Raw genomic sequence first — 26540 nt, 5'->3', positions numbered from 1 at the left:
TCAAACAAAGTTGTTTCTCTCACAGCGCTCAACTCCGCTATATTATGTTACTGTTTATACTTGACTATAAGTCAGCCTCATATGTAAGTCGAGGTTAGGTTTTGGGGCCAAAATGATGGGTTTTGATATGACCTGTGGATAAGTCGAGGGTGAAACTTATGGGCATGTAACAAAGGATCTAAAAGATGAAGCAAAGGAAAACAATGCAAAAGAACTTACAAAATTCCAGCAGGCATTACTGCTTGTGCTTATACTTGAGGCTGGATGGATGAGAGAATAGAGAGGGGTCAGTGCTCCCAGGACAGATTATGCTCTTGCCTTTCACAAGGGGATGGTTCCTTTTAAAATAAGAATTAAAGCACACTATTTACATTGACCCGTGGTAAATTGACTCAGGTTTTTGGGGATGAACGTTTGACTGAAATGTTTAGACCTATACATGAATATATACAGTAGTTCTCTGTTTGTTCTTTGCATCCTTACAATAAGGCTTCGTTTGTGCCTGAGCATAACAGAATGGGCTGTCAGCACTGGGGTAAAAGACTTAATAAAGAATGTTTCCATCCACAGAAATCAACTGTAGCTCTCTCTTTTAAAATGTTTGATTACATCAGTCCTAGGCCATGATGAAGGGAAGGGTTATGATTTGGGCTTGCATGAAAGCTTTTGTTTTCTCTGGGAAAGACAGTGGCGAACATTGTAGGAAGTTCTTTATTTGTCTAGGGAAACGAGCAGTGCTGATGGGAACAGGCAGTAGGAAAAAGGGAGATGGACTCTACTGAAATTCACACTCTGGCCGAGTGGCAGAAATAGGCACACAGAAAAGGAATTTTAAAATGGCGGGGCTAGCTCCCATTTCAGACAACTGGGGGATCAGAATGGGTGGCAGAATAAATGATCCATTGACATGCTGGTCTGGTCAGAATGCTGGCAGGTTTTTAAAAAGAGAGAAATGACATGGAATTTGGTTTCAGAAGGCCACTCAACAGAATTAAATTTATGGTTACCATTGAGCACTTCTGTGTTATATAAATCGTTTATTATTTGTATCCAGATAAATAACTTTGAAACCATAATGTAGTTGTAGAACACGAAGAGTGCGCCGAAAAATTGGCGTGTGGTGTTGTGCACTCTCCAGTCGTTCCCGACTTATGGCAATCTTAAGGCGAACAAGAAAATTAAATTTACTTACAGCTGTATAATTTTGTAAAAGATACAACATAACAAGGAAATTCTTGAGTAGTCCCTTGGGAAGAGAATAACAATACAGTACTGTCTTTAAACTTAGATTGTAAGCCTGAGGGCAAGGAACCATTTGACTAAAAGATTGTGTGTACAGCGCTGTGTAAATTTACAGCACCTTATAAATAAAGGTTAATAATAATAATAATAATAATAATAAACTGTTTGTATGGTTCACTGATCTTCGTAGCATTATTTTTGTATGGTTCACAGCTGTGCACTTATAAGGACTTTTAACACCTCAAGGCAGCGCAGGCCAAATTTCCGTGTGCCATCTTTGGTGTCACACGATGCCTTCTAAATGTCTTGCTTAGAGTAGAATCCAGAGTGCTTAGTTTTGCAGTTAGATACTGGATTAAATAAAATGATACTCCTTTTGGTCCAGTCGCCAATTGACAAATTTTCCTCTTCTGGCTGAGGGCTGTTAAGTTGAGTTGACAACAGTATGAGTTTTCCCCTTTAGCTTTTTTGATCTGGGAAATCCCTAGTACAGTAGAAAGATTCAAACAATGGATCTGGAACATAGCCTTGTTGGAAGACAGGGCAAGACCTCAACATTATCCTGCAGCTGGCAATCATAACAAAAACTTTGCTCTGGCTGATTATCTTTACACTCTGGAAATTCTTAAACTTCACAGAGCTTTTGCTTTGGCTGGTTTAAACGTTATACCATCAGCCCTACTTCATGGGAGATACTTATGAATTCCTTATGCACAGCGTATCTGTCCCTGTCAGTCAGGCACAGTAGAAACGGCTGACCATGTACTGCAATATTGCCAGTATTACAAGGATATTTGTTCCCAGTTTATATATCAAATCTTGGAAAAGTTCCCAGGCAGATCTGATAGTTTTTATGCTTTCCTCCTTCTTTCAAATTCCTCTAAATCTGTGTTGAAATTTACAAAGTTGTGTATCATAGTATGCTACATTATGAGTAAGTTGGTCAAATCCTATTGTGGCTCAACTAATTCTGTTGAATGCTGTCTGGTATTAATTTAGGAGGTGGTTGATGAGCTGACAGAGAGAGAGAGAGAGAGAGATATTCTTGTACCTGGGAGTTCTTTTTAACCTCAATTTTCCACTACATTTTGCTTTTGTCCTTTTATGACTGATCTATGGTGGTAATAAAGTTGATTGATCATTGATTGATTGATTTCTAAAGCAGGCTGAAAGCTGGGCAGTTCCAGAAAAGCAGTGGTAAGCTGGAGAATAGTTCCCATAAAATATGAACTTACCTTGAAGAAGACACATTCTCTCAATATTAACCCTTCTTCTAAACATGTTTGATTTTCTGAATCTGTCTCCTGGACCCATAATACTTGCATACATCATTACTTGTTTTGTTGCCTATCAAAATCATATGCACCTTGCTTGTGCCAAATTCCTTGCTCTCTATTTTTTCACGGTGCTGCTTTGCCATTTTGCCCCATTTTTAAAATCAGCTGGAGAAAAGTAGACCAACAACAGTGATGGATATGTAACTTCAGTTCCACTTCACAAGTAATGATTATGAAATACTGTTGGAAAGACTCCTGACTTCATGTATTATGAGTAAGAATATGCACCCTGCTGGTGCCCTATTCTGGTTACAGGATGGAAAAGGATTAATCCATTTCCTGATAAAAATCAAAATCATTTGCTTGGGGAAGGGCTCCTTTGGATCTGGTTTTATCTCTGTTTTTGAGTACAGAGTGCAGCCCACTTTGTTGCTGTTTGAAGTCTCTTGTAAAATGAAGACTGATTTTTCTTTTTATGACTTTCTTTTTCTCACTGTATTTTTTTCTTTTGCTTAGCTTGGAAAGGCAAGCTATTTGACTGGGACCTAGATAAAAAGGGGCTCACTGTAGTGGCTTTGGGAAGCCTTCTCATTCATCTGAAGTTCTCATTCCTTGCACCTAGAACAGAAACTCTAGAAAAAGAATGGTTAACATCTTAACATTTTCACCTCCTTTTATTTTATAGCTTTAATTTCTACTGTGTAAGAACAACTTGTTAACTCTCTCCCATTCTGCTGAGTCTGATTTGTGTCTTTCTTTCTGCTGTGCCTTCCTTCACAACACCCAGTTCTGACCTTGATGTAATCTCCTTGGGTGACCTATTTCCTTTCTACTCATGAAAAGTATGGGCTAACATTGGCCTTTAAAGCTAACCTTCAGTTAAGAGGTACAAAGGAGGTCACACCTGAGACATTGCTTATAGCTTTCAGAAAATTGCTTTTTGCTGTTCACATCTGTAATTCACCTGAAGTTCTGTGGAACAGTATGTTTTTGAAAAAACCCAACAATATATTTGAATGAATGTTTACTTTTAACTTGGGTCAAACAGAAATGTAATATGAGAAATTAAAATAATATCTATTTACTTTCAATTGAACATATATGAAACACAGATATAATACTCATATAAGTGTGTCACAGCTAGATGTATTTCTGGGTATTTACTTCTTTAACAGAAAATTTGGAAATAACATGGAAAGCATAGGAAATAGTTCCAATACCACAAAAAAGAGTAGTAGTTCAGTGTGTTTCAGCAACTTTTTATTGAAACAAACTACCAAATACACATGTGAAATGACACAACTAGGTCAGATAACCCTTAGATAAGTTAACAAAAACATTTTAGATCTTCTAGAGAGCCAGTGCAATGTAGTGGATTTAGTGCTGGATTTTAATTCTGGAGATCAGGGTTCAAATCCTTGCTTGTTTATGGAAGCTCTCTGGGTGATTTTGGGCAAGTCACATACTCTCAGCCTCAGAGGAAAGCAAACCTCCTCTGAATAAATCTTGCCAAGAAAACCCTGTGATAGGTTCACCTTAGGGCAGTGATGGCGAACCTATGGCATGTGCGCCAGAGGTGGCACTCAGAGCCCCCTCTGTGGGCACACATGCTGTCACCCTAGCACAGAGTTTGCCAGAGTTTCTTACTAGAAAGCATGATGGACGTGGCACTTTGCAATAAATAAGTGGGGTCTGGGTTGCAGTTTGGGCACTTGGTCTGTAAAAGGTTCACTATCACTGCCTTAGGGTCATTGTAAATTGGAAACAACATGAAGGTACACAACAGCAAAGACCTTTGTGTCCATTGCACTGTGGCTCAGCTGTGGCTCAGTGATCAGTTAAAAGCCTCCCTCAAAATGCATTAAGTGATTATTCTTTTTTCTTACACCACCTTTTATTTTTATAATTTCCATTTTGATGGCTAAATCTGTAGATCCTTAGTTCTTTACCATAAGGTGGGAACTGGTTGGGCAGTCCTTTCTTTCTATTTTGATCTGCATGCCTGCGTAATAATAGAACAGCCTAGAGGCAGCTGTTGTTTATCTTGCCTGTTGTAGGCAAGCATATACACAACTACAGCAGGATTAACTAGAGAAGAATCCCTTTCTTTTTCAGCTCAAGGTTTATTGTATTGTTTACTGTATACATACTCCTGCAACCAGACACTGAAAGTCTGTTTTTCTCCAGCCTTCCTTCACCATTCTCCCAATGCTGATGCTGCCAGAAAACATCCAGTTGGTTGACTTACTCCTCCATCTCCCACTGAGAACTATGAAATGACAATTTAATTTTAATATTAATTATGTGTTTGCTGTGTAGTATTAGGATTCCTTTGAACTATGAAATGTTTGGGTTTTGCATTAAAAAATGAGGTGTTTTAATATAACAAATCATCATGTCTGGACCCATCCCATTTTATAAACAATGGCTTCTAAATGGCTTTCAAATTAGATCAGAAGCAGAGGTTTAAAACTAATTTACAAGCTACAGTTTGAATAAACAGTCATTTGGATTTGTACCTGAATAGGTTGACTGTAGTTATGTATGTTGCTTGGCCTGAGGAGAGTTGGTAAATCCTTTACACAATCCAAGGTCTGATCTTTCATCTGAATCAGCTCTGTATTTTTAAGCATTTGTTATACCTTGAGACAAGTCTAAAAGTTAATCAGAACGTAGGATGGCTTTTAGCAATTGCTTTGAATTTTGCTAAACAGATTAAATATTACACAAAATTTAAAAAAAATCACAGTTGCTTAAAATACTGTGTAAAATATTTGATAAACTTAGTTGCTTGTAAACTGAAGCACATTTTCATAGTTATACTTAGTAAAATACAGGTTATATATATATTAGAGCCAGTGTAGTGAGCATTGGACTATGAATCTGGAGACCAGGGTTTGAATATCTGCTCAGTCATGGAAACCCACTGGGCAACTCACAGTCTCTCAGTTTGAGATGAAGGCAAAAGAAAAACCCCTCTGAACAAATCTTGTCAAGAAAGCACCATGATGAGTTTGCCTTATGATTGCCATAAGTCAGAAGTAGCTTTCTCTCTCTCTCTGTATTGCTGGTCAAACATGGTTAGGAAGAAGGGATTCTGAAACTATCCCTGTTTACATAGCCTATTATAGTCAGGCACACACAACTAATTAGCAGAAAACGTCCTCTGGGAAGTACTGTACAGTGTGCCCGCACCATACGCGGGCATGCCATACGCGGCCTTGAGCATACGCGGGGCGGAAGGGGCGGCGCATCCCATTCAATTGAATGGGCCGCATGCCTGCGCCACCACACCACCGCGCACGAGCCCCATTGTTTCCAATGGGGCTCGAGCATAGGCGGAATTCGCCTTACGCGGAGGGATCTGGAACGGATCCCCTGCGTAAGGCGAGGACGGACTGTAGTTACTAGTCTAGTTCTCTCTGACTGTAGTAGATTCTTCCCTGAGTATCTGAGAATGCGGAAAGGATTACTTCCCATTACTCCTTCCTTTCCCAAACCAGAGAAAGAAAGGCAGCCCTCCTTCCTTCAGGGATGTAGCCAGGATTTTAGGAAGGGGGGTCCAGACTAAGTGCCACCATTATAATGGGGCTTGGGTGTGGCGGCGCAGCAGCATACACCATTCATTTTTCTAATGGAAGGGGGGGCTGGACCCCAAAACCCCCCCCCCCTGGCTACGTCCCTGCTTCCTTCCTTACATAATTTTTCTGCCTGAGTGGTGTTCAGCAGCAACATGGAAGAGCCCAAAGCATGCAGCATGACTGCCATTTTGGGTGCTTGAGGTGGAATGGAGTGACAGTGGCCACTTTTAATAGGGGCTTACTGTATGAGCCTCTGCAGTAGGCATTTTAAATAGGGGACTACTGCATAAGCATCTCTGCAGAGAGACTGCCAAGCCTCATGAGGTTTATATTGTAAGCTCCTATTAAAAATGGCCACCACTTCTTTGCTCCACCCCATCTCTAGCTTCCAAAATGGCAGATTTTAAGATTATATATATATATATATATATATATATATATATATATATATATAGGACTTGCTTCTATAATAGAGGTTTAATTTGAAGGTATAATTTTAATTTTTCTAGTTGTTTATGTCACAACTATTAACATTACTTTCAGTGGTATGTGGGAACTGCGATTTACGAGTAACATTAGTGCAGAAAAGTATTCTGTATGGTGTAAAATGGGAGGAGTTACCATTCATGAATGACACCAACCTTAGGGATGCAACTGTATATAGCCACGAAATAGCTTTCATGTTGTTCATGAGCTCCTCCTTGCATCTCACCTTACTTACCTTTCCTGATTTCTCCAGCTGAGAACGTGGCAATTAGTGTTCATAACATCTGGTTCTAGTATTAGTTTTGTGATGGGGTAGAATGGGGTTGGGCTGTGATGAGACTGCAGTTTACCAGGATGGGAGGTTTAAATTTTCCCATACTGGCTCACCAAGATGGATATGTGTACAATTGTTTTTGACCTTAAATATTTGGTAAATGCAATAACTAATGGGATATTTTGGAATTCTGTATAAATAAATTCATCTTCTAAGTATCTTGAGCCTGTTCCATATGTAAATCACACTGAATCTTTCATACCTGATCTATTTCCTGTTTATATAGCTTTGGTACTCTTGACTGCCTTTGAAAGACATGGCCTCTATGAAATAATATTCCAGATTCTACATTATTGCTAACATAGTGGCTACCGTGTCAGTTTTACCCAATTTGTAGAATCCAGTCATGGCAGCATTTTGTCCCAAACTATTGAACAGGTGAGGCAGAAAATAATTTTGAAATATGTGCTGAGCATGGTCAGTCTCTGGAAGAACAGAAGATTTGCAGTAGAACAGTACTTCATTTTAATTTAAGCATTATTTTTTTCTGAGCATTTAGTTTTCTACAAAGATCTGATTAGTTTGTTACATTATGGATGCAGAAAGCAATTCTAAAGATTGCTTGTGCCTCTTCATTATTCTTTGCTGCTAATGACCAAAAATTAGTTAATGGATACATTTTATTTTTATATTTACACAGCTTTGGGGCGTGCTGATTAGACCAGAACAGCCATGTTTCGAAACAGTCTCAAGATGCTTCTTACGGGTGGGAAATCAAACCGCAAAAACAGATCCAGTGGTAAGTGTGGAAGAAGAGAGTATTTTGATGCAACATAGTCACCCTTGTTCTGAAAATAAAGATGGCATGAAAATACAGTACTTGCTGCAGGGTGGGGTGGAATATTGTCCCACCAAGTAATCTGTTGATCCCATCCCTTCTGTTGTAGTCCCTATGAAATTCAAATTTCTACACTAAATGTTACAATTTCACATATACAGTAAAACATAAATAGCCTGCTGTTTTCAAGTTCTCTGGATCAAAATGGCATTTTATTTATTTCATTTCATTTCATTTCATTTCATTTCTATGCTTCCTTTCTCCCAGAAAGTGACCTAATGTGGCTCACAGATACAATAAAAAATGTAAAACAGTTAAAATCAACTAGCTTGATTTTAAATAAATATGTTTACAACTAGACTGATCTGCTTAACCAGTATACCCTCATGTAAATGGGTAGCCCTCTCGCCATAGTGCTGAAAGATCAAACCAGTTAGAGTTGTTGCTGCTGCTGTTCATGCCAATGTGCTGTCTTTGCCAACCCTAAATATGAAAACATTTGCCAGCTGGACTGAATAATAGCTAGAGGAGAAGAGGAAATAATCACCTGCATGACTGCTGGGCAACCGCAGAAGCTTCCTTTCTTCGTTCCAAATCCTAAGTGATTAATCCCACATTAAGAAAACAGATTTAAATGAGTGAGGTTACAAACCTATATACACTAATTTGGGTGTAAAGACCTATGTGACTTATGCTGCATAAATATGCATAGGATTGGGCTGCAGAGGAACTAAAGATTTTGTATTAAGAGCTGTAATATATTTGTTTTATAATATTCCTAATGTACTGTGCGACTCCTTTCCATCATATAATATGCAATCTTTTCCTACTATAACATCCTTTCAGAGAAAAATGTTTATCATGCACTGCACAAAAGGTGAGTTTCCCATGGACTTCTTTTTGGAAGAATTTCTATTCCAATGCTGGCAAGACTGGATAGTTTCATTTTATGAAATATTATCACATCTTATATACAATGTTTTATTGGCGATTCAGGTTCTAGTGTGGGGTTCCAAGAAATTCAAAATGAAAAATAAAAGATAAAAATATAAACCAAATGAAAGTCCGTGGTAGAATTGTAGGACCTGATCCTCATACTGAGCTCTGAATATGTGAAATCTTTTCTGTTTAGATCCACAAGTATAGGATGAGTTTATTGGAATATAAACTGCACACTTTGTGGTCATAACTGGAGGTCAGCTATGTGATTAAAAACCAAAATCATGTGCTCAAAGCATTGAATAGGAGAAAAATCCTTATGATCCCTAATAAACTATCTGCTGAAACAGACTGGCAGTAAGTATTTCGTTGACGCCAGAAAAATGCTGGTTCGGGGCTGCAGTGTACAGTTGCCGCAGCCCTGATCAAAGGCACAGCGTCAAGCCACCCCTTTAGGGCCATCTGTACCAGCTGAAAGAATATAGCTGTATGTAGCTCTTCATAAAGTTGAACTTTGTATTTTGCCTAGGCTGGATCCATAAAATATGCTCCCCAGTGATAAGAACATTTAAAAAAAATTATGGTGGGATTTTCTGCCTTTCTCACAATCATAATGAAGGGCAGGAAAATTTACTAGACCTGTTGCTGGTTTTGGATAGGAGCAGAAAGCAGTGAGATGTTTAAGGCTCACTGTAAGGTTAGAGACTTGTCTTTGGGAAAGGGGCTAAAAGTTCCACACAGTGACTTCCAAAGATTAATGCAGTGTCCAGATCAAGAACTTTCACTTCCTTGTTAGGAGAGAAACAAGATTGATAGTTTATATTTTAATTTTTGTACATTGTATTTTTTAATTTTAGCTGTTTTTTAACTTTCATAAGTTACAGATGGTGAAAAAAGTGGGATATGCATAAATATAATAATTACAACGCCAACTATGACATGACACATCTTTTCTAGTATCAAGCATTGCACAGATGTGTGGATACCACTAGTTATGCCCAAAGCTTGAGAATATATATCCAACAAAAAATCCAAAACTTGAGAATATAAATCTGATATGGGGGGCTGGGAGTAACACATTGAAAGATAGAAACAGAATTCAAAAGGACCTTGATAAACTAGAAATAACTAGAACAAAATTAATAAAATGAAATTCAATAGAAACAAATGCAAAATTCTACATTTAGGCCACCCTCTCCCCAATGCTCAGGTATAGGATGGGAGGGGGGATACATGGCTCAGCAGTACTACATGTGAAAAGTACCTTGGGATTATTGTTGATCTTTTGATCTTATTGTTGAACATGAATTACATAATGATGCTGCAGAAAAGAACGTAAATGCTATTTTAGCCTACATTAAATAGAAGCATAATTTCCAAGTTGAGGGATGTAATAGTCCCATTATATTCTGCACTGATCAGGCCTCATCTGGAGCAGTGCATTTAGTTCTGGGCCCCTCATTTTAAGAATGATATAGACAAACGAGCTGGTTCAGAGAAGGCCAATGAGGAGAGAGATATGGAGAACAAAATGTGAGGAAATATTGAGGGAGCTGGGCATTTTCAATTTGGTGAAGAGAAGACTGAGGGATGACATAGTTGTGTGCTTTAAATACCTCAAGGGCTGTCAAAGAGAGGAAGAGGCAGGCTTGTTGTCTGCTGCATCAGAAGGTAGAACTAGGTCTAACAGATTTAACCTACAGAAAGATAGATTTTGATTGTACATTAGAAGGAACTTCTTGGCAGTAAGAGTGGTTTGGCAATTGAATTGAATTGAAATTTTTATTTATATACTGCCGTTCCTATGATCACGGCGGTTTACAAAACAAAATGAAAATACGATACAGTACAGATTACAGATATAATACAATATTGAACCTATTGCCTGGAGAGGTGGTGGGATCTTCTTCTATGGACATATTCAGAAGGAGTCTAGACAGCTTACCTGCTGGTGATGTTATAGCTCAGTAGCCCCCAAACTCCCCCCTTCCCTTTGGGTGACAAACCTCCCCCCCAAAAGCCTATTGCTTCATATTAAGTCTACTGTTCTACTGCAGTTAAAAACAACCAATCTCACTGTTCCCTTTGCACTAGGTCACTGTGGGAGAAGCAACTGTAGCAAAGGCTGATGGCAGGGGAGAAGCTTCTCTGTCACTGCTTCATTAGCTGCTCAGTTGGTGCTCTCTTTGCACCTAGTCACCTTGGGAGCAGCGGCCATGAAGCCTCTTGCCCTGGGCAGCATGGATGAGAGGCCTCTCAGTTGCTGCTCAGCCATTTACAGTGGTACCTCGGGATACGAAATACCCAGGTTACGAAATTTTCGGGATACGAAAAAATCCCATAGGGAATTATTGTTTCGGGTTACGAATGTTTTTTCGGGTTACGAAAAAACTTTTGGTGCTTTTTTCGGCTTTTTCGCACGGAATCGCGGCTTTTCCCCATTAGCGCCTATGGCAATTCGGCTTACGAAGGCTTTTCGGGTTACGAAAGCGGCCGCGTTACGAATTAATTTCGTAACCCGAGGCACCACTGTACTTGATTGCTGCTCCCAAGGTGACTGGGTGCAAAGGGAGAAACGTCTCCCTGATGAGGAAGGACTTTCAATCCTTTACTAGATCGGAGAAGGATTGGTATATGTAGGGGGTCTACTGAGGCCACATGCTCTGGACTGGAGATGTGAATAGGGTAAAAGAGAGATTTTAACTATAGAAGCTGCTTCAAGGCAAAAGATTTTTTCCAAGAACCAACTCTGGATACGCCTTCTGCTTCTTTTCCAGAGATGTGCCTTCTCCACGTAGCTACTCCACACATAAATATTGTTTCTTCTGCTACCTCTTCCCTTAGACTGTGTGATGAAAGAAAGCAGGAACAGCAGCACAGCTCCAACCCGCCAGTCAAATCCCAACAAAACTCACACAATTTAAGCAGGGTCCCAAATTTGAAAGCTCCTTTTTGCCACTACTTCTCACTCACCACCACGTGCTCTAACTCTTTGCTCCAATTAGTCAGTCTGTCCCAAAATGCTGCTGCACCAAGCCACAGAAGTGATGCCCTGCACCCAAGCCTCATGAGAATTTCCCAACTGCTACTGCCACTACTAATAAAACATACAACTAAGGGAGTGAACTTGCTTGTGCATGCAAGGAGTAGATGATACCACAACATGAAGCAAACAGTGAGGCTATGCAGTGGTTTCAAGAGACCCTGCTTCATGCAACCTCATATGGTCCTAAAGGCCACTGGTTCCCACTTTTTTTCTTTCATACCAATACTTTGACTGAAGCCCCCGCCCCCTTTACCTTGCAATCCCTCTGGATCTTTTCACTGCCCCCGGGGGAGTGGTGGTGGTACCACCCACTTTGAGAAGCACTGCTCTAGCTAGATTTCCTGCATTTATCAAGGGGTTGGAATCAAAGGCCTATAGGGCCCCATTCTATTTCTGTGATCTTGGCCAACAATTCAGGAGGTGGCTTTGGACAATTTATCTTCAGTTTTCTTTTCCATATGGAAATTATGATACGGTAGTTGCATACGATATGACCTTTCCTTCACTTCCTGCTACCCAGCCTCAGCTATCCATCCATATTTCCTTGTTTGATATTTGCTAATTCTGCTTTCCAGTAGAGCCCTTTTTTGACTTATAAAATCCTGCAATGTGCCATACTGTGTAATGTGCCATGCCATGCAATATTTTCTTTATTTAAGCACAGTTAACACGACAATAGAGTTCTAATTTGAGGAGGTTACAATTTAAAATACTGGGGAGGATGGCCAGAAAAACAGAAGGAGGATGAAGGTTAAGGTATAGCCAGGAAGAATATGTATTTTATTGAGCTCTTTGTAGTTTGTCTTCATTTCAGTAGAGGTTATGTGAAAGGCTTCATAGAAAGATTTTAAAAAAGAGTTTCAGAAGAGATTTGAAAGAAGACATGGTATCATATTGGTATTCTGACAGGCAGTTTTCAGCCGTTTACAACAGCTAATGAGAAAGAGCAAAGTGGCGTGGTGCAGTGGGTGACTTTTACACAACTGAGTGTTATGAAACGGAAGAAGTCAAGCTACATGCACAAATATAGCAGTTTATAGAAGCAGAAAGGTAAAGGGAAAAGGCCATTCTGGACTGTGAAATATAGGAGAAGCACTTTGTCTTAGATCTACCAGTGGATAGAAAATTAATATAGCACAATGGTGTGAATACTTTTGGCGGTAGAGTTCTGGGTAAAAGTGTGGGAGTGTAGATGTAGCAGGAGAAGGGAAACTTAAGCGCTGTCTAGAACAGTGGTTCTTAACCTTTTCTTCACAACAGACCCCCTTTAAATACCTATTGTTACCGTGGACCACCAGCACTTAATTCAAGATATAAAACCCTAAAGTGCATTTAAAAGTTTATTGATGTAAAGTTTATTTAAGTTGCTCATCAAGGGTCTTCTAATTATGGGAGAAAGGAGAATTAAGTAAATCCATGCACTCTTATTATAATATTTTTTCCTAATCAAATTTTTATTACATTTTTATAATAAAACACATAAAGTCTGTAGAATAATGACAAACAACAACAATTAACTACAAGGGCCAAGGATATATGTCCGATGAATACTTATTATTCAGCAAAATCAGAGAATTAATTCTCAGCAAGAAGCAGAGAGTACAGCTTGTCAAGTTGTAGAGGGTCCGTCAAAAGACCCTTCTGTGAAGCAGGAGTTGGATTCAGTGGGAGTGATGAATAGCATAGTCAATAAAGATCATTCTGTATTCTTGAAATGTGTTGGTCCTTTTCTGTCTAGTGCAAAACCTCGTCATAGCAGACAGTTTCTCTATCAACCGCATACCCCAAATTCTAGTCCATTGTTTCTCAAGTGAGAGGTCACCTGACTTCCAACATTTAGCTACTTGTAATCTGACAGCAGTAATGAGAAAAATGATGGGTTTCCTATGTTTCAAGTTAGAATAACCTTTAACAAATATAGAAGGCAAAATCAAAATTGGACAGAAATTTACAGTTTGATCAGTGATGCATGAAATTTGATACAGAACTGAATCTCTATCGTCTCACCTTAGAACATTTGCTATTATAATATTTTTATTTTATTTTATTTTTCTATTAGGCATTCAACACGTCATCATTTACATTGTACACGAATGTAACCACTCAAAATATAAACCATCTAAATGAGCAACTTCAATTCTAGTTCTACCTGTAACTTCTTCCTAGTTTAACCTTTCAACTGAGCTTCATAAATATTCTGTTTACTTGGTTATCTGAAATAGATAGTGACAGATAATAATCCCAATCTAAAGGAAAAGGAGACAAGAAAACTACAAAGATAGGTGAAGAAGAAGCTAACGTGATAAATCTTACAGAAGAGGTCAGTAGTAGTCAGTACTTTATGTTATAAATCTTAATCATTTTTGGCTTTATATGTCAATACTGACCATTCTTTTCCCCATTTCACTAAATCTTTATTGTTTAGTAATGCTGTTAGCCTATCTAATTCTTTCATTTCCAATATTTTGAATTCCCAATCCTCCATGTGTGGTGTATCTGGAAATTTCCAGGTTTTTGCCACAATCATTCTTGCTGTAGTTGTTAAGTATAAGCCTATTCTTCAAAACTTCTTTTCTCCTTCCATGCCAAAAACTGAAGTTACATTTACGAGGTAAAGTTTGGGGTCCATATCATATTCTAAATTTAATTTTCTTTTCATTTCAATGAGTATCTTTTTCCAAAATTATTAATAATAAGTATTTCTCTTTCTTTGAATCATAATACTCCAATAGATTTAAAATTGCTCTTGTGTTGTATCTTATTTATCTTGTGTTGTATCTTATTAGGGATGAACCCGTTCTGGTCTTCATGAATTATTGTGGCTAGAATTTTTTTAAGTCTGTTTCACAATATCATAGCAAATATCTTATAATCTTAGTTTAACAATAAAATAGGTCTATAATTGGCCACTTCCCGACAATCTTTTCTTTCTTTCGGTATGAGAACAATTGGACAGAAATTTAGTTTGATCAGTGAAACATGAAATTTGATAAAGAACTGTGTTTCAATCGTCTCACCTTTGAACATTCACTATTATAATATTTTATTGGAATGAAACTTGTATTCTTAGTTCTAACTCTACATTTTTCAAACTGTTTCTATATTTTTAAGATAAATGAGACCAGAGCATGGTTTTTCACACAAATATACTCAGCCTTCTGTATCTACAGATTTTTCATCCGTGGATTCAAATATCCAAGGCTTGAAAATATTCAATAAAAAATTAATTTGAAAAAGCAAACCTTGATTTTGTCATCTGATATAAGGGACATCATTTTATTAACCTATTGTATATAATGCAGTACTTCTCAAATAGTGGGGCGCGCCCCCCAGGGGCAAGGCTCCGTAAAAGGGGGCTCATTTGACCAATTTTATAGACAAATGATACTATTTACAGTCACGCGGGGGGCGCGAAATGTTTTCTTCTTTCTGGGGGGGCATGACAGAAAATAATTGAGAAGCACTGATATAATGGGACCTGAGCTTCCACAAATGTTGGTGTTCATGTGGGGCCCAGCAGATACCAAGGGCCCACTGTATGCCATTATAACAAGGCATTTATACTTTCATAGGTCTCTTATAGTTCCAGATTATTTTTCATTGTTGTTTTGATGTTATCTTCAACTTAAAAAACTAACTTTTTCTCTTTGAAGTTTTTAACGGTGCATATTTTAATGAGTGAAGATATATGACAATATGCTAATTTTACTAACCAGGAAAAATCTGTCAAACAATTTCTGAGGTGAACTGCTAATCTTGCCTCATCTCTCAATTCCCCAAAATGAGACAAAACTTTATCTCGTGATAGCCAACTAACTTTCCAATGTGGCAAACAGTGATGAGATTCACTGTCCATAACTTTGCAAAGCTGCTCAAAATGTCTTGAATTTAATGCTTTGCTTTTTATAAAACTGACAATTTTTATTGAGTGATTTAAGGTTAGTAGTATCTTCTTAGCAACTAGCTTTTCTATGTATGCTGCAATGGTACCCAGTGACCAATGGTATGATGTCTTCAATATATTCAGCAAGTCCAGTAAGCTTTCCAAACATTGTTTTCCCCCGTCTCTGCTAATTGCATTGCATTTCAACCAGTTCATTTCATGAAATGTTATAAACCCATTTAAGCTGTTAAATTTTCAGCCGTAGTGTATATCAATGAGGAGATGAACACATCTTTGAAAACATTTCTTTCGGGCTCATATCTAATATAGCACAATAAGGCCACATTGTTTGTTATGTCTGTGCTTTTGTCCAGTTGTAGAGAAAAACAGGGGAACATGCAAATTCTTTCTAACAACTATTCCGTGATATTGGATGGCAAGCTGTCTATTCAATTCTTAACTGTCTCATTTGACAAAAATATTAAGGAAAGGTCCTTGGCAGTTTTTTTAGTTGATCAATGCAGAAAACATTATTTTTGCAGCTGGTATGATACGTTCTTAAGCTACCATGTGTAGGTTTTCAGTTTTTGCTATTTCTCAACTAACCTCAGATGAGGCCTGCACTGTATTTTCATTGTTACAACCAGTTGCAGTCTTTTAAAGCTATTTTCTTACTTTTTTTGAAGCTACTTCTCCTTCCTTTTGAAAAAAAATCGATACTCTTTATGGCATGTTCTTTATGTTCAGTCTTGAGATGTCTGCAGTTTTGATGGTTTCATGCCCTCATTGGACAATGCATCATAATATAACACACACCGTGGTAGTTGCTTGTCTTCTGGGCCTGTGTGAAGCAAATCTCCAGATATTCCTTGCTATAATGGTGGCCCTTTTAAGATGGCTGAAAGAAGTTTCATTTTACTTTGAAAAGGATACACTGGCGTCAACTTTATCATTTCAGATTCAGCCAGTGATCCATCCTGAGGCTCAGCCAGAATGTATTGTTATGAAATTCACCATGATAACATCAGAAAGTCACTTTACCCAGCAATAACCAAACACTTATATTCACAGAAATCAAAGAAGGAGCATGATCATTTTCAATAATCCACAGTTACAATTCTAAAGTCTGTTTGAAACCACCCACACTGACTTATTCCTACTCTCTATTATCATGAACACAGTCTTTCTCTTATACATGGATTTTTTTCATGAACATTATCAACACAACTACAAAATTTGGAGAAGCAATAGACATTCTGAGAATGTGGTGGACAACACTAGAACTTGGTGCAGCTATGAAAGGTGTCTTCTGGCTGTATGTGTAATAGCAAGAAATATCATGTGTTTTCTCTCAGCCACTCAGTGACATTTACTTGCATAGTATTACTGTGTGCTAAGAACATTTATTGCTATCAAACAGTATCATAACCATTTTTTTTTTATTTGTTTTTAAAGGAAGGTGACAGATCAAGCTGAAATCTGGCAAAAAAAAAAAAAAAACATTACTTGGGCAAATACCCTTCCTTCCTGCCTTTCTTCCTGTTTTAACAGTAAAAGCTCATAACATTTCTTCAAGCCTTCATGGACCTCCTGTGAGGACATCATGGACCCTCTGGGGGTCAATGAACAACAGGTTGAGAAACACAGATCTAGAGCACCAGGGATGGGACAAGAGGTGCTTTAAAAGTAGGTAAAATATTGATAACTTTAAAACTAAACTAAACTAGAACAAACTAAAAACTTTGAAAAGATTGAATCAGTGAATGTAAAGAAAGATAGTGGTGGGAAGAGAGTGACGAGGAGGGCACTGAATCCAAAGAGATGTTTGATGGGATGAACTGGATATAAAAAGCTAGTTAACTTGTCGTGAGACAGGAGAAGAGGAGTAGGATGTTTTAGAAGGGAAAAGAAAGATGAGGGAAAGGATAGAGTGAGTAAGAAAGATAAGAAGGGGAAAAACATGAGCAGAATGACTGGGAAGGGGTAAAATGTGGAGGCATACTAGAATGTTATTAAAGGCAAATTTAACAAAGCTGATTTAAGTAAGTGGTTGAAAGCATGGGTGAGAATTATGTGGCTCTATAGAAGTTGTATAACCCTACTGAAATTGTATAACCCTACAGAGGTTGTTGGATTGCTACTTGCAACACTTCTAGCCACCATAAGCAATGGAGTAGAATTGACTGACTGTGGCAAGAATGCATTGATAAAGGTGAAGTGATGATTTCACAAAGAATGCCACAGCAGAGCAGGTAGACAAGTCAGAAAAAAAAGGATTGAGAATGTCTAGATCATAGGCAGTGGGCCTAATATGAAGGTTGAAGGTGCAAGTTAATAAGAGGCGTTGAGAGGCAGCTAAATCAATAGGATTATCAGCATAGCTGTTCAGTAACTAGGGACAAGCTACAAAGGTGATTGAAGGAGAAGAAGGTGAATCAGCAAGAGGATGTTTGCATTCATATTCTACCTGTGGGCATTTCATGGTCATCTAGTTAACTGTAGGAACAAAATGCTGGACTAGATAGACCTTACATTGGCCTTATATAGCCCAACTCTTATGTAAGTTCTTTTGCTTTGCCATCAAAGACTCACATGATAAATGAGCATTTCTAGTGTAATTATCCACACGTGTTGCTCTCAGTGTTAGACACAGAAAAAGAACATGTAATCCTTGTTTATGATAATGATTGGTTATTTGGTCAACCACTTTGGGTGACTCTACATCATTTTAAGACCAGATAGTGGTGGATTTGCATAGTGTCACAGTTATTTGCTTTTGAAGCATGTTGTGAATGACTTATCTGCAATGGCTTTCACAAATGTAGATGTGTTTTTCCTAAAATTGAAGGCCAGTAGTAATTTCGCTACAGTTAAACACATTTTGGCATACTTGTGCCTCTGAAATATAACTATTATATGCTTCATATCCTTATATTATTTTAGAACCAAATGTTATGATATTTTCCAGTTTCTTTGATGAAGAACCAGTAGAGGGAGTCCAAACCTATTTCTCTTCTTACATTAACTATCATTTTGCTATGCTATTCATGTGCATCTTTTCTAATCAATGCAATATTTCTTCTTTATATGTTTGAAGCCTGCACAAAACGTGGCTGCCCCATTCCCTCTTGCAAGAGTGCTTATGGAGAATAATGATGAAGTAGTGAGAGTGCTATTTGAATTATACATCATAACAGTAAAAAAGTGGGATATAAGATTTCTTGCTATTTTATTTGGACTTTGCATAGGACAAATTAAGAATGGTGTTACTAAAGTAATTTTGTGTTTTAAAGTATAGGATTATTTCATCATAATCAAGGCATTTCACATGTCTCTTGTGACTTTTAATAGTAGTTCCCACCTCACATATATTAGTGATGTTAAGCATAATTTACTTTTTTCATTTTTAAATTTGAATCTTCTATGTACAATATAAGGATATACAGTAAAGAATCTCACTTGCATATCACAATATTCTAACATTGATAAATGAGAGGGGGAAAAGCAAAAATGTTATTAATAAATTTCAATAAAAGCAGAACCAATTTCTAAATGAAAGTCCTTTTGAAGATAGTGTCTATTTACCACTCTTTCAAATGTTGTATTACTGAGCTTTCTAATAATCAGTTTATTTGTGTAGTGACTTCTACCCAAATGAGGCTATTTGTTGTTTTGCATATAAGGGCTATTTATAGCCTAACAGAGGAGCATCAAGTACAATTTAAGAGATTGTATTCCCCCCATCTCCTGCACATCTTTTCTAACATGAATCTAACCCCCACCCATGATGATAAAACATATTAGAACATAAGTTTGATATTAAAGAGAATATCTCTAGGAGTCCATATTATGTATGTATGTATGTATGTATGTGTGTGTGTATGTATTTATTTAAATATTTTATTCTACCTTTCTGTTCAATCAGAAAGTCTCTCAGAATGACTTACAAAAATATGCACAGCAATCTTTATCTTCAAGCTTACAATCTAAATTTTAGACATTTCACATAATGAGTATGGAATGAGGTAGACAGAGGGGGAAAATGTTCTGATTATCAATCTTATATCGGGTAGCTTGAAGGCTTAACCTGCAATATGTTGTAATTGCAACCAGTGTGGAATTAGCTTTTCTGGACACTCCTCATCCTTGTACCTTTGACTTTTGACAGTAGAGCAATTATGTACTTAACAGAAATTAACTGTTCATTAAGTTAAAATATTCAGGAAAATAAAATAAAACATAACATTTTGTTGACATAGAGGAGATTATGAATGTGTAAATCTGAGTTTTCAAGATAAAAATAACTAATGGAAATTTGAAACATATTGCTGCAACTGGGAACTGTAACAAGAATATTATGTCCACATGCATCTGAGGAAGTAGGCTCAAGTCTACAAAAGCTCATGCTACCAACTTCTATTTTTCAGTTATTCTCAAAGGTGCTGCAGGATTCCTTTGCGTATATCTTTGAATGAATATCGTCAGCGAAACTTCGATGTATCATTGATTATGGTCTTTGATCTGCCCTAGTTGTTGGTGCATGGAAAGCACTTGAAAGATGTATACCTTCCTGTTGACTCCTATACTGAGAGCAATAAACCTTGTTGCAATAATTCTGTTTGTTTATTTAATACCCCACTTTTCTCCTAGCACAAGATTCAAGGTGGCTTACAGCAAATTAAATAGTAGACTCATTTTTTTGTACAGATGTTTTTCAAGGCATATACTTTCACAAATATGTAGTTAGAAGAAAGCACTTCTGTTTTAGTCCCTGTATACAGAAGGGTGTACTATCATTCTGTTAGAACAGGGTGGGAACAATGTTGACCTGCAGTGTTTTTGGATTTCAGCTTCCATGTTCTACACACTTATTTATGCAGACTGGGGCTGCTAGGACTTGCAGTCTAACAGTATCTGGAGGGCTGTATAATGTCCACCCCTGAATTAGCTGAACAGGGAAAGAATATTTCAATATGGTTTGAAGGAGTCAAGTGCACAAAACCATAGAGCCAAGTATACAGAACCAGCTGTCATAGAACTTAAATATGGCTTACTTACATTAATCAAGGATTTGTCACAAGACTGGACAGTGACATACTATGGTTGTTTTGGCTGATAGATCAGTAAACCTTTTGTGCCATGCTATATCATGGTAAGCTACTGTTGCATACAAAATGAAACACACTATAACATAATTCTCCCTATGCTTCCCTGAACATCCCTGAGGAATGACAAGGATCACAGTGTCAGGACAGATAGTCAGTGTTGTTCCTCAGTGCCCACAGTTTCTCCAGTTGGAGTAGAGGATTGCTCTATGCACCTATGGTATTCTTATTTTGGGAAACTCATTCTATAGACTGCTTCTTGACATATAGGGCCATTTCTCTGTATTTTATAATCTGTGTAAAATTGCAACAAGCATGGTAAATCCTTAATGATGAAACATCATAGTTACCTAGAGAAGGCAACATGATTCCTATTAAAGATAGCTTAAACACTTTAAATTCTTCATTAAATGTTTTGCCTCATCTACTCGCACAATAACTACTTTGAGTTTTCAAAGCCATAGCACAGAACTGTCCCTAAATGCAGGAGTATAGAGAGTTTCTTGTGGCAAACAGCATTAAGATGTGCCTGTAGCACAATTGCTTTAAATTTCCAAAGTCAGTACAAATCTTTTGCTAATTGCAAGAGTCTAGGAGGTTCCCTATGGCAGAAAAAGTAAGATAGAAAAAGCCGACCATTTCATCTTGTCATATATGTGTGGAGGAGGTACCATAGTTACAAGTAGAGTACAGTACTTACTTTGCAGAAAGTTTTGGGTTTAGCCTCCAGAATCTCTAGTTTTTCAACCACTATATTTGAAGGATAAGGTCAGAAATTATCTCAACTTCAGGTATTGTCTGACTTAAGTACCATTAATACAACTGGGTCATTTCTAAGCATTATAGAATTGGGATTCAATATTCTGACTTGTATTTACAGTATCCATCTTATAGCTGAAAGTAACACGAACTTAGCCAAATACTACATATATTTTAAAAAGTAAGCAGTGGGTTTCTAAGATATGAAGCCAATCTCAATCTTGCCTTAGATAGAAATGCAATTATAGCAGCAGCCACCATAAACACTGGAAAGCAGGTAGATAGTGGCCACTGTTTCTAATATTTTGTGTTTCTAAAAATGATTTTTTCCAATACCAGTTTATTAATTAATTAGCATGTAATGCTTTGTGTAATTGGTTAATCTGTTTTATTACTTGTGATGCAAGGTGAAAATATTTATCAAAATCACATTCCAAGGCCCAGGCGTTGGTTTTGAGCCGATTTTAAGGTTTTGTAGAGCTGGGTGTCCGCACGTGCCCAGCCCTACTATCACCGTATGGGTGCCATGGTTGTGCGTACCTGTCCATATGAGGCACGCAACGATGATGTTTGTGCAACACACAAATGGCGCTGCACCACGTGGGTGCCATTGTTATGCGCGAGTACGCCAGTGGCATTTCTCATGCAGGAGTGGGTTCTTTTTAAGCCTTGTGGAGGCCACAGTGTTTGTCTGCTGCGGCCTCCATCCGGGGGAGATAGGGGCGGTGTCTTGCCGCCCCTTTCTGCTAATCTGTATCTCCCCTTACCTATCAAATGCTTTACAAGTTAGACCAATCATATTAAATAGATTGTTTGAATTGTTTTGGAATTATTTCTTTTAGATAACTTTGTTGATTTAAGTTAGAGATGGGAAATTGTGGAGGAGGTGGATGACTTTTTCACTTCTGGTGACCACAGTGGTATGCCCAGTGTCACTGAAACATATCACGTCTGGTTTCGTTTTCAGGGTGGAGAATACTTTGACAGACTTGGAATTGTGAGGGCAAAAGTGTTGTGGTACTTCTGAGCTGTTTTGGGCTGAAGAATAACCAGTAATGTTTTTAAATAAGTTGGGCTGTTGGCTTGAGGAGTTGCAGAATGGGTCTTCAGCACATTGGTAACATTGGACTCTAAAACTCTCAAGAGTTTTCATGTATATCTTAAACTGCCGGGGGGGGGGGGGGGATTAACCCCAAGGGCTAGTACTGCAGGCCAGTAGCTAGGATGTTGAATAGGCATCCACCAGCACCACCATTGGAGTGTACAGCTCTGGGAAACCCAATGGTACTGTAGGACAGTATCCCCAAGTTCCATTCCAATGAGGTAATCCAGAAGGATACTATGCTTAATGGTAGTATATTAAAAGTTACTGAGAGGTACAACAGGGATACATTTTCCTCTCCAGTTTCTGGAATAGGTCATCCACTATGGTGACCCAAAGTGTCTCTGTCCAACAGCCTGGTGCTGTATTGTAATATCAACATGCCGTACTGTTTTAGTTGTGCTCTTTCAAAAAACTAATTTTAACATTTTTGTTGTATTGTTTTAAATGGTTTGTGTTGTTAATAGTTTAGTTCTCTTTTAATGCTATGTCTGTTTTAATTTTTAAGCCATTTTGAGTTTTAGTTTTGGGAAAAATGAAAGTATAAATAATATAAATAATAATTATGATGTTCATAATGAACCAGGCCTGAAACCATGTTGAAATGGATCTAGATAATCCGTTTAATCTAGGAACGGATGGAGCTGGCAGCCTACCACATGTTCTATAGAGCCTTGTACAAAAAGGAGATGTTGGAGACTGGCTGGTAAGTACCTGATATGGTATGGTCCATGGAGTCATCCACCCCCCACTCCCGTAACAGCTTCTTTTTATGCAGGATGGATAACTGAAATGAGGCATTAACCATTTTTTGGGTTCATTTGGCCAGTTCCCCTTTGGCTGCTCTAAGAGCCACAAACATTGACAGATGCATGGTGGCTCTCACCTCTGCAAAGATCCTGTCCACATCTTCAAAACTGCACAAATTGAAACTTACCCAATAACAATGGACAGGTAGTAGTCAATTTTGCATCTGATGAATCTGTAGCAACTTCACTTTCAAAGTCAGAACAGATCCAGGGATTTTGTCTGCAAATGCCCTGCAAATTATTTTGCAGTGCGGTTTCAAGTGGTCTGCATGCTGCTCTTGTAGAGCAAAGTATAGAGGGCTGCTAAGCATTTAAGACAGCTGTGCTGAACAACTCTGTAGCTGTAATAGTGGCAGAGAAGCACAATTTTTTAGCAGTCACAGTTGCCATGGTGTAGGTCTTCCAATGGTTTGTAGCCTATGATCAGTCAGATGTGCTCACATTTTCCACCATCACTGCTCCAGTATCCATCCCACTTGTTTCATCACTGCCAGCTCCTTAGTAAACCAGATTGTTCACTTTGTTCCACTCTATGGGAGAGGGTTCTCAGGGGCAATTGTGCCCTCTGCCCAGGCAATCTTTTCATTCCAGAAATCAGTCTACTTGCTTCGGCAACAGGAAATTCTGGAAGAGCCATCAATAATCCAATCAGATCCACAAGTTTCCTGGGGTGGGATTCTTAAACTCCCTGTAGAAGTGCTTGTGAGTTTAACCCCCACCTGGAAGTGATCTGATTATGATACTGAAATTGTAGAAGGTTCCTCCACATCTGATTGAGAAAAAAAGCTGAATGAAAACTATCAAGTTTCTTCATATCTGATGGAATAAAAGACTTATATATATATACATGGTCCACTGGAGGAAAAAAATTGAATAAAATAAGTAAATAAAAGGATCCGCTTTAAAAATTGCCATTGAAAGGGAGCTTATTATTGGGGTGCGATTTTAATGTACTTTGACATCAGAGATGATCACAAGATTGTATCTAAGTCGTTACCAAAACTTTCCTTAAGTCACGTGAAAATATATGTAAATTAATTGATATATAAAGATATTTATGTCCTAATCAATGTGACTAATCAGCACAGAATTCTTGTTCCAGGGCTGACTAGGTTTTGTATCCCATTCCATGTTGATCAGGTATGCGGTTAAAACTGAAACAAATATATGCGGATGATTTTGCTGGTTTGAATTAATGCAGAAAGTTTCACGTAAATAATGTTAATTAAGATTTATTTCTTTGAGGAAATGGAAAATGTCATTATTAGCTGATTGTTTTTATTCTCATACATCATCTTGGGTAATTTAACCTATTATTTGGGATGCAAGGAACGCATGCCATGGGTATGTTAAAACAATAGCAGGAAAAATAACAAGACATTTTATTTGCAAGAACAGCAACTGTTGGAACAAATAACACAGAAACCATAAACTGTAAGTATACGAAAGGCTTATGAATATGTTGGGAAACATGGCATTTAAGTGTGTTTATTACATGGGATTGGAATTATGCATCCCTCCAGATTTTGTTGGGCTGCCATAGCCAACATAACCAGTGGTGAGAATGCTGGGAGGACTGCTTGAGGGCCAGTTCTGACCCATGAACTGGAATCCACAGTGACGTTCCTGAAACAGCAACTTTGAAAAATTGGATCTTCTTTTTTAAAATGATAGCAAATCTTTCTGGAAGAGTTGTGAAGGAAATAATCTAATCAATGTAAGGACAAAATCCAGCATTATACTGGTGGTTGCAAAGGACTCCTGCCCTTCATCTCACTGTGCTGCCTCAGAATAGTTTCTCTCTTAGATCTTCTAATTATTTGATAATATGTTAAGGGGGGTATGGGTTTACAACCAATAATATACTACAAACTTTTTATTGTCTGATGGAACACAACAACAAATATTACTCCTAGATCTTAATGTAAGACAAATATTGCTGCCCTTATAGGAGATGCCCTGAAAATGGAGTGGAAAACTTTTGCAGTCTGGAAATTGCACATATGCCACAACATGTTTGAGAGGGTTGTATCTCCCCCCCCATCTCCCAACTTTAAAAATAAATAAATAAATAAATAAATAAATAAAATTAAAGGCTCCTTGTGCCCCCTAAAAGCCATGGATCTAATTTGCTCTAGTTTTTCCAGTGTTTGATGTGATTAAGCCCATGAGGGGCCCTTTTTTAGAAGGGAAAAAAACCCTCCAGGCTTGATGTTCTGGAAGTGGAGGCGGTGAGCTAAAAAATTACACCCAGAGGACATGAAGGGCCTTTTTCAGTAAAAATATAAATTGGGATGGTGTGGGATGTCTGCATGTGGACTGTAGGTTGCACTTTGCTCACTTCTGACTTGAAGTAAACATAAGGAAAAACGTACTATGGTAATATCCATAATTCCAAAACAGAATTAGATAAACCAGTGATTCATAATAAAAATAAATTGGACAAAGTCACTTTTAGCACTATGTAATGTCCAAAATAGTATTTATATGCAAGAGCTACCAAACAGATACACTTGACAAAATTCTCCATACCCATATCCAGTACCCATAACCACAGAATCCATTTATTCATATAAACTTCCTGGAGGTGGATTATTTACACTGTAAATAATCTCAAATGGTCTACAGCAAACTTAAATCAACTTTGTCAACATGTATATAGATATTTTATAATAAAGAGCTGATATGGGGTGAAATAAATATATTGTCAAAAGAATTACAATTAGAATTGTGGGAGAATTAACAAATATAAAGAGCTGTGTTGGATTCAAACCAAAGGGTCTATCTATTTCATCGTTTTGTTTGCACCGCGACTAACAAAGTATCTGTGGGAAGCCCACAAATAGAACATGAGTGCAATATCACCCTAATGAATATCATTCAAAGAATGAGTGATTTAATAAATGGTCAGCATAGTCTAGCACATGAAGAGGCAGGGAAATATAGAGGTCTGAAGGTTGCAAATTTCATTATTTTCAAACAAAGTACACTGCTGTGCAGGAAATAGAGTGTTGGGGCCAGCTAAATTAGTCATGCTTTAGACCTACTGAATTCAATGCAACTTAAGTTAATGCTGTCTAATTGATTTCGGTGGGACTAAAGCATGACTAATAGCACATCAGAGTACATTGTGTTTTAAGAGAGAGAACTTTTTAACCAAATTATTTGGTGTTAGCAACTTGGTCTGATAAGGATATTT

The 26540-nt window shown here is 37.7% G+C and overlaps 1 protein-coding gene across 1 annotated transcript in view; it reads left to right on the top strand.

Moving 5' to 3' along the window:
• TANC2 (tetratricopeptide repeat, ankyrin repeat and coiled-coil containing 2) overlaps positions 1-26540 on the top strand; it is a 246480-nt gene that overhangs the window by 12775 nt on the left and 207165 nt on the right. Inside the window, 1 exon segment of the mRNA XM_042475775.1 lies at positions 7561-7659. Within this exon segment, the coding sequence (XP_042331709.1) occupies positions 7593-7659 (67 nt within the window). The 5' untranslated portion in view covers positions 7561-7592.

This window comes from Sceloporus undulatus, chromosome 6, assembly GCF_019175285.1.
Source record: "Sceloporus undulatus isolate JIND9_A2432 ecotype Alabama chromosome 6, SceUnd_v1.1, whole genome shotgun sequence".
In the NCBI taxonomy this organism is placed as follows: domain Eukaryota; kingdom Metazoa; phylum Chordata; class Lepidosauria; order Squamata; family Phrynosomatidae; genus Sceloporus; species Sceloporus undulatus.
This window is presented reverse-complemented; position numbering and strand designations above follow the sequence as displayed.